This window comes from Sinocyclocheilus anshuiensis, unplaced genomic scaffold (genome assembly GCF_001515605.1).
Source record: "Sinocyclocheilus anshuiensis isolate Anshui unplaced genomic scaffold, SAMN03320099.WGS_v1.1 scaffold183, whole genome shotgun sequence".
Classification (NCBI taxonomy): Eukaryota; Metazoa; Chordata; class Actinopteri; order Cypriniformes; family Cyprinidae; genus Sinocyclocheilus; species Sinocyclocheilus anshuiensis.
In genome coordinates this window covers 1,019,907-1,029,702 of record NW_015548309.1, presented here as the reverse complement: position 1 = coordinate 1,029,702, position 9,796 = coordinate 1,019,907, and the positions used below count along the sequence as shown (strand labels likewise).

The 9,796-nt window shown below is 38.8% G+C and overlaps 1 protein-coding gene across 4 annotated transcripts in view; it reads right to left on the bottom strand.

The window, feature by feature from the left end:
- The window catches only part of LOC107656300 (SH3 and multiple ankyrin repeat domains protein 3-like), a 34,521-nt gene extending 25,605 nt beyond the window's left edge, over positions 1-8,916 (bottom strand). For 3 of the 4 annotated variants that reach the window (XM_016444069.1, XM_016444070.1, XM_016444071.1), the window contains exons 1-5: positions 8,801-8,916; positions 3,510-3,804; positions 1,554-1,757; positions 1,367-1,438; positions 164-272 (exon numbers count right to left, since the gene is read on the bottom strand). In XM_016444069.1, coding sequence (XP_016299555.1) covers positions 164-272; positions 1,367-1,438; positions 1,554-1,757; positions 3,510-3,707 — 583 coding nt within the window. In that variant the 5' untranslated portion in view covers positions 3,708-3,804; positions 8,801-8,916. Of the gene's footprint in view, positions 1-163; positions 273-1,366; positions 1,439-1,553; positions 1,758-3,509; positions 3,805-8,038; positions 8,212-8,800 lie in introns of those variants that run through there. The other variant, XM_016444068.1, reaches the window with a different exon arrangement.
- Between the last annotated feature and the right edge of the window lie 880 nt (positions 8,917-9,796).

Genomic DNA, 9,796 nt, shown 5'->3' with positions numbered 1-9,796 from the left:
TACATCTTGGATGCCCTGGGGGTAAGCAGATAAACATCAAATTTTCATTTTTGGGTGAACTATCCCTTTAACCAAGAAAATGTGACTGAGACATGAATTTAAATTTGATTAACGACTTTGCCTCCTCGTTTCAGAACACCACCTTATACTCTAAAGTACTCACCCCCACTCTCAGCATCATGAAAGTTGGGGTCCAGCCCTTTCTCTAGAAACCTGCATACCTTGTCCACACATCTTTGTTGAACATACTCCATAAACTTCTTTAGATTGGCCTGTCAGCAACAGAAATTAGTGAAATACAAGGAAGTGACATACAACATTCACAACACAAAGTTGCCTGTTATTTTTCATTCAGAAATATTGGTTTTGGAGCAAATGGAGCACATACAAAGAAGTTAGCCAAGTGGTTAGAGGTTATTTACTTGCATTTAAATAAGTCTTAAAGGTATAGTATCAGAAGTGTCTGTACAATTATAAGACTCAAAAACTACAAAACCTTGACTAACATAAATGGACTTAGAATAATGAATGCAATCAAACTGTGTGTTATGGCCCTTTTAAAGGTGCTGTAAATTCAAACTCTTTTGCTAACTTCTGCCATTTTGCTAACCTGAACCACATGACCTCTACAAACCCATCCTTTAAAGACATGTCAGCAAACGCAATATCAGCAAAACTGAATGCACTAAATGATTCACAGACAGAGCGTGTTTCTAATTAGCTAGTTTTTAAAATTTGGCTTTTAAAAAGCATGGGCTACTCCCATGACTCTATTTGGTAGTCTAGAACTGTCACAGAGAAACATGCAATATTCTCAAGACCAAAACAAATAGCTTACAGCATGTTTTAGATAAAAAAATTTAATGGGAAAGTTTCAGGTCTTAGAACAACAGCTTTGTGTATAAAATTATACACTATTGTTCAAAAATGTGGGGGTGGTAAGATTTTTTTATGTTTTTGAAAGAAGTCTCCTATAAGCTCACCAAGGCTGCATTTATTTGATAAAAAAATGAATTAATTAATAAAAGTAAAGTAAGTAAATGTGTGAAATATTATTACAATTTTAAATAAATATTTTCTATTTTAATATTTTTTAGAATGTAATTTATTCCCGTGATAGCAAAGTTGAATTTTCAGCTGCCATTACTCCAGTCTTCAGTGTCATGATCCTTCAGAAATCATGCTAATATGCTGATTTGGTGTTTCAAAAGAACAGCATTTATTTGAGAAATATTTACTAACATTTTAAATGTCTTTCACTTCTGATCAGTTCAATATTTCCTTGCTCACTAAAAGTATTCTTTAAAAATTAAAAATATTTGTACCAACCCCAAACGAACGGTAGAACATGAATGTTAAATGATACCTTGGTATGTAGTTTGGCCAGTTGCTTGTCATCTACATGGCTCTGAGTGTAAACACGCCTCTTGTAACGGAACTGAAGTCACACAAATGTATTGAGGGGTGAATGAAAATAACCGCAACATGGCCCAATTATATAATAAGTGAGAGCTCTAAAGCATTTTGGGATACAGAAGGATGTTTATGTGCACCTCTAGGTACGGTACAGGTGTGACCGTAGGGAATGGATACTCCCTGAGCAATCTCTCCTCATCGAGGAACTTTCCGGCGCGCCCGTTAAAGGCAGGGAGGTAGAGGCCATAGTTAAGCACATCGGTCAGGCTTTGTGTCAGAGTGACCAGAACTTGCTGCTTACAAACCCACACTGGAGCCTCAAGGTCCAATCGCAGGCATTTCTGGAAGCACACATATTACAAACTCGTCATATTCCTACATGAACAAACAGTATTTTTGCTTTTTTGGGGGGGATTTATACATATTTTATTATATAGACTGACAAACTCAGTCAGGATATGCTGCAGGCTGGATTCGAATCTACATTACCCATATGAGCACCAAGGCTTAAAGTGACTGGAGTACATAAGCTAACTGCTGCGCCATGGCTCTGACTAGGCCAGGTAGGTTTAATCATTCATGTACAATTTGAATCTTGCTCCGTCATCAAGTGTCCTGAAATGCCACAATATTTACTGCAGCAAATAGTTCAAAACTAACACGATTATCTGTCCAATACATATTTCCTCCAAAAGCACCAGGCTTTAGACTTTACTTAAGATCATTTAAGAGATCAAGGCCTGTACTATTTGTTCTCGAATGTTTATTCATCATCAGTCAATGAGAACCTGCTGAACTCATGACATCTTTCTTAAATTAGCTGAAAGTAAAGTGAAATGGTGTTTGTGAGATTCACACTGCAAAACTAACGCCATTTAAAGGAATAGTTCACTCAAAAATTAAAATTTGCTGAAAATGTACTCGCCCTCAGGCCATCCAATATGTAGATGAGTTTGTTTCTAAAAACGAATCTACATCTTGGATGGCCTGAGGGTGAAAACATCATAATAATCCACAAGTAATCCAAACGACTCCCGTCCATCAATGAACATCTTGAGAAGTGAAAAGCTGCCTGTTTATATGAAACAAATCCATCATTAAGGTGCTTTAACTTCTTTAAACATCATATTTCTTTTGGACTGTTTTGGCTAGTAAACCGTGCTTGATCTGTGTTTATTTTTGTAATGATTCAAACGAGACGGCTTTTTAACTGGAGAAAGCAATATTATGGATAGAGGACTTGTATTTTAAATGGAACCAACGGTCTGAAGTTAAAAACATCTTAATGAAGGATTTGTTTATTACAATCACACAGCTTTTGACTTCACAAGACATTAAATGATGTACTGGAGTCGTGTGGATTACGGTGATGTTTTTTTCAGCTGTTTGGACTCTCATTCTGACAGCACCCATTCACTGCAGACTGCAGAGGATCCATTGGTGAGCAAGTGATCTAATGCTAAATTTCTCCAAATCTGTTTTGATGAACAAACAAACTACATCTTGGATGGCTTGAAGGTGAGTATACATTTTAAGCAAATTTTCATTTTGGGGTGAACCCTTTAATATTTTCTGTTCGCAGGTTTCTATAATGTGAAAAGAAGAGGGTGAAAATAAGGACCATAATAGAGGTGCAAAATACAAAACTCAACGTCAAAGTACCCCTGTCGGACATAACCTCTGACAGAAAGCAGGGAGTTATGCTCGATGCTGAAAAGACTGTCAGCAGAGCAAGCTATGTCTGCAGTTTTGTGTTTGACAGGATAATGCAAACATGTTCCACATAACATCAATTAGAAGTGCAAATTTATTCAGCAAATAAAAAAAGTCTACTTTTGGATTACACTATATATGCAATCGACATGCATGCGGCATCTTTCAGCACAAATGACTGTAGATCCCTTGTGCAGAAACACGCGTGCATGTAGACGACATGCTGTAAGCCTCTGTCACACACCCCTTACTCCCACGCAGAATCAACAACTCGGTCTGTACCAATCACTGCCGCTCTCTACTGTGCTGCAGTGCAGCCATTTCAAAGAAAATAGTGAGGCTGCATATGCATATGAGAGCACACTAAAAGGAGGGCTCACCGTTTGCTGCAGATCAGGGATTCCGATGCGGATGACAACTGCATTTCCGTGGAGATCCTCCATAGGTTCGGAGGTAGATTTAGTCCCAGGAGAGGCCCGAATGCTGTCATCTCCGTGGTTACCGTTGGTAGTGGTGTGTTGTTGCCGCGGCCGGTCGAGAGCCTCATGTTTGCCGTCGGCAGGTGGACTGATAGGCATGCTGTGTGTGTGTGTGTGTGTGTGTGTGTGTGTGTGTGTGTGTGTGTGGTGTGAGTGAGTGTGTGTGCGTTCTGCTCAACACGCCGGCCTCACAACCCTACAAAACAACATACACCCATCAAACTCATTCTAATGTATGGGTTGTGAGATCTGATATTACATTTACCTGTATACTAGTAAGAAGCATGTGCTCAAAGGGTGTTATAATATGAACGACTTGCATTTGTGGCTAATACTGTCAAAGTGTGACAGGTATGATGTCTTTTGTAAGCATGGAGATGACATTTTACCACAAATCAAGATAAAATGATGGGATGACAGAGTTTGTCAGAGACAGTGAGAAAAGAGAGAGAGAGAGAGAGAGAGAGAGAGAGGAACTCCATTGGTTGTGAGTGGTTGCCATGGACACTGTGAAGCAGATCCACTTGGGAATAATGAAAATTGAGGGAACCCTGCATCCCAAGTTACCATGGCAACTCGGCACTTTGCTTGTTCTAGTGCACTACCACTTCCTCTTTAGAGACAGCTGTGCACACACACTCACTGTTGGTCCCTCTTTGTTTAACACATCACAAGCAACAAACCACTGGCACTTTTGAACTCGTGACACCCATTTTAAATACTTAACCCTCTGAAGCATGATTATGTGCACTACAAAAAGTCATTTTCATGTTGCATCCAAAGCATCATAGGCAATTACTTTAGACCGATTCCCATAATTGTATATGTCTGTCCTGTTTATATGTTATTGTGCATTTATATATGACAACATTCCAAAAAATGTTTGGTTCCCACATTAAGTTTTGATTAAAAAAAAATTGCCTAAAATGAACATTCCATGAATGTTATGAATTGGTTTTCAAATAAATAACCCAAGGGAAACCATACACTAATGTTAGGGGAATGTACTGTGTTTGCCTGGTAAAGTCAACATGTCTGATGTACCTACTGTATGACTAGTATCTTTTATTGCAGTGTAAATATGTCAGAACTCTCTCAGAATACACTATTTTGATGCAACAAAAATATGGGAATTTGTATATGTTATTGTTTTGAAGTGAAAAGATTTTGCATGCATCAGAGGGATAAATACCTTTTACATTTTCAGCCACACTAAGAATCAGTGGAGGAATATGCCTCATTCTTTTACCATACTATTATCACAGCCGGCCACATGTAGCCGTCCACCTACTCACTCATTCCAATGCAATCACACACAAGCTAAAACATTTCAGACACTCTTGACTATTGTCCACAGAGACAGAAGGAAAGTCCTCTATTACGTAAAAGACATTGTCACAGAGAACATTAGATGGAAAATCCAGCAGAAACCTATATTAACTAAGATCTGAGATGGCATGTTACAATTGAATTAAATTAAAACATTGAAATATTAAGGTCTTGATCACTAATAATCACTTAATTACTTGAAATTATATAGAGATTATTTCTGGCCATTGTTGTAACCAAATGTGTGTTTTCAGAATAAGTTGCACAAAAGTTGCCATTCCCACAATGCTAAGATGTTCTGAGTAGTTTTGAGGAAGTTGTTAAGTGGTTGCTAGGGTGTACTGGGTTATTGCTTACTGGCTCAAGCAGTACCCACCCATAAGGCAAGATATTCTGGCAAGTTTCCTTCATTAAGTGTAAGCATTTTATCATCTGGCAGGCAAAATTGTAAGTCTAATCAATTAGAAAAGTAATAGCACACTTTCTTTAACATTCCATGTCGTTTGTAGCGCAAAATGGACAAATTGTGTTGCAGAATTTAGTATTTAGTTATTTAGAAGTTTGTTAAAATCCCAAACCGTAAGTATGAGCAATAGCAATACTGAAACTAATTTAGCAAACACCACTAACAAGCTAGAAATATTGGAAACAAGGAGGAGTTCACCTTTGACCTGGACTTCCCATGTGATGTTCCTGTACATTCGCAGGTATTTCAAACTTTTCAGAGCTTTCCGTCTTTATTCCAACAGCTTTCTGCCAGTATTCCACAATGCACACTTTGTTTTTGTAAAACAGTAGGGCCGAATGTCCCGGCACTCCCTCCGAGGTCTGAGATTTCAGGACACTTGAAGCCCAACCCTGATGCTGAATATTCCCGAGCAGGAAAACCGGGGGGAAATTACAGCAGGAAGGTCTCCAGACCATCTCAAACCATCTCAACCAACCAAAAGCATCGTTCAAGGACCTCCACCAATAAGCAGCCAGGGTTCAGTATCTCGACCAATCACCAACGTCTCTATAAACACCTCAGGTGAGGCTACGCTTAAAGAAATCATTCTGGTTGTAATCAACATCTCTGTCATTCCTAATGTCACTCGATACAGCCTGTTCAAATGCCCCTGTAAATTTAAAATGGATAAGATGTAGCAACAAGAGATTATATGTGCTTTGATTAAATAAATAAGAGATTTTATTTATGCATGGTGTTGGATAATGCATTTATCAAAGCATGTTGCGGTCACAACAAATATGATGCCAGCCTGAATGAAGGAATAAAAAAGCCTTCATAATCCCATCAATTTTAAATAAAGAATCAACTCCCACATATTCCTACTTACGCACACACACAAATCCGTAGCACCACTATCATTTCTTTAATCTAGCACCGTTACGGTCTCCAGAAACTTCCACTAGACCTGTTTTCATACTATGCCCTTTTGGCTTTGTAATTTACTTCCCGTGACCTCAGCCCAACTTCCTGCCCTTCTTCCTGGCTGGATTGGGCCGAGGCTCCTTGGGATGTTTTTGCAGGAAGTATAGGAAAGGCTGCATGCCTCTGATAACTCCACTCTTTCCTCAGGCGATACAAAAACTCATCTCACACACATGAATGTGGAACAGGAATAAAAGCTACTGACACCCACACTCCTTCCTACAAATATCACACACATGCAGTTACAGAACAGTAACGTTTCTATTTCCACCGCATATTAGAAGGGCCTCTAACGCAATTACAAGAATGTATGATATAGCACTAATATTGTAGTATAGTTCTTTAATGCTGAGTATATCAATATTTGAAATCACATATGAGGCGCTGTGATAGATGACAGCAGCAGAAAGTCCTGATAGATTTCATTTCCTTTTGATTTCATCAGATCAAGGAGAAATCACATGAGCGTGCTGCTTCTGTTACATAAGCCACACCTTGACGTCTGGATCTGTGGGTAAGAACTTGACTGAAGTTATAAGACTGCAGCCGTTCTTAAAATCTTTGAGATCTCCTTCTTAAATATAGGAAATGCATTCATTTGGATTTGGGGTAGTGTGACAAATATAATGTAAATTAGTTTTTTTTTTTTTCAGCATTCAGCACAAATTCAGCATTTTTATTTATTTAAAAGTTAAAAATGTTTTTGTCCATTACACATTATCAATATTACTATTTTAGCGAGAATTTCAGAATGTGTTAGTATTTAGTTTGTCGTTCTTTTGTTTGTGTCAAACTTTATGATCATATTCTCCAGCATGATTTGAGATGATCCACAGAGCATCTTGAGCTTCAGTGTAGGAACACGTGACCATCTGTAAATCTGTAATTTACTTATTTGACAGATTATTATAAAATTATTGGTTTAAATTGCATATTTAATTACAGTTTTTCAAAATCTGTGGATATTTGTGGACGTCATATTGTTTTTTTAAATATTTTTTAATAATCCTTTGCAGCTCATTTAAACGGTCTTGTACTTTGACAAATTATTTTTGAATATACTTTTAAATTTTAAATATACTTTTAGATCCTAAAAGCATAAATATTCTATGCAATCTCAATTATAAAAACTGAAGGTATGTCAGAAATGTCATGCATAATAATTATGCAAGAATACAAAATTTGAAGTATAGCTACCATATTGAAGCAAAATGCTTGAAATGTCATGCCAACAACCTATTTCCTACATTTCTTTTACACCAGGACTTCAGTTAAGATATTTCTGACCTTCTGAGGGGTTAGAGCAATGAATGCAATTTCAAGCAATGTTTCAAAGTTTTAAATGCATATTAAATAACACATTTAAAATAATGCAAGTCCATTTAGTTTGGCTTATATTCTCCTAAAGTCAAGTTTCAAAGTAGCAATCCCCTATTTCAAATTCTCTTAAATGCAAAACTTCTGCCTAGAGTAACTACACACTCAGTTTCTCCAACATTCATCATTGCACACGCAAACACTCACAAATCCTCTTTCTCCCTCACTCAACCCCACATGGTTTCCTCCCGCTTTGGGGCTCTTGTCACCTCGGTATACAGATCCAGGGACAGTATGATCAGCCAAAGAGTGCTGTGAGCAATAATGATGTGTGTGTGCGTGGGCGTCTCACCTCATCGCCGTCTCTGTTCAGAGCCTCAGTGCATCTCCATATCTCAGTGTGAGAATTCACATGCTAAGAGCTGTCACTGCATCCTAGTACCACTGCACCTCTCCAAGTCCTCGCTCATCACTATGGCAACCAGAAAAATGGTTCACCAGGAAACTTTGCCTGCTTTTAAAGGGCCAAAGCATAAATCTGGAGCGAGCATCCTCCTGACGGGTGTGCAAAAGACTCAAGGCGCGCTCGTGCACCAAGCACCACAAAGATGTTTAAAGAGAGGGGAGATTGAGAAGCAGAGAGAGTAAATGAAGAAAAAGAAACATAGAATGTGATGGCTTAATGTGTGGGCGTTAGGGCTGAATAGATTGGCCTCAGTCACGACAGAAATTAGGACGTAAGAGAGCGACAGGTAAAGAAGGTAAGAAGGCTGGGGTGACGTTCGTTTGTTCTGCAAAATTCAACTCTATGCAAATCAGAGATTTGGCTTTGCCTGAGGAAGACTTATATAGAGTGAACGTAACCCTCATTCACACATCAGCATGCAAACACACAAACACACACACACATTTTGCCTGTTAGGAAAAAGTGTTCTGTAATCCCTGTAGTGATGCCCAATGAAAATATCCGCATCTGCAGAGGTGCGCTGACTAAACATGACACACAGAGAGCCTGAAAAGACACAAATTACTCTCATCTTCCAACAAAGTAATTTAAACATCCTAACACGCACACAATTCACCCAAGGATATGTTGGAAATCATTAAAACTTACCTAATAAAACCAGGGCACACATTCCACACCATCTCGACTTCCTCTACGAGGGTCCGTCTCTGCTCTGTGAAAGTGTATAAGTGTGTTAATGTGTGTGTTTGGAACGTATGTGTGTGAGAAAGAGAAGAGAGGGAGAAAAGGAGAGATAGAGGGAAAGGGAAAGAGAAATAGAGGGAGAGAGAGGGAAAGAGAGAGAGAGAGTGCGGAGGCAGAGAGACTGTTACTGTATGACAGGAATGCTCAGCTCAGCCCACACAGTGCAAGCATGATACACTGACTGTGTGTGTGTGTGTGTGTGTGTGCGCGCGCGCGCGAGAGAGAGAGTATAGAGAGGTTCAGTCTCCCACTTCTTTGCGTGGGCAAGGCCTGAATCTCACTCACAGTCTCTCTCTCTTCTCACTCTCTCTCAACAGCTATTACAGGAGAACAGCAGAACTGGATGGTAAAAAAGGGGATTGTGAATGAGAAAGCCTGGGGGGTGGGGAGAGAGAGGAGAGGAGAAGAGAGAGAAAGAGCCCCGCGATGGTCTCGTGGCTGATTGGTTCTGTTTTATGACATAAAAAGTTTGTCAGCAAAATCCTGTAGCATCAGAAGCAGCGGATGAAAGGTTCCGTGATCGCCATGGCAACATGCCAGATGTAAACATCAGCACGGTTGCGTGGGCGTCCACGACAGTCACCACGTCCAAGACCATCACAACAATACGATCCTTACGAGAGGTCAGGGTAGTGACATATAATTATGAAATATGCACGCAGATTTGATACAGACTGAGACTGAGTTGGATGTAGAAATTGACATGCACAAAAGGTCCGGTGTCCTCAAAAACAAAATAAATTATTTTGCATAAAGAATTTTTTTATATGCAAAAATAAATATTTTGCATAAAGAAATTAAGTATACTTTTTAAGAATTTTTTTTTTTTTGCATTATTTTCATGGCAATTAAGCACATCCTCTGACTAAATTCAGATATTTCTATATCCTCATAATAAGA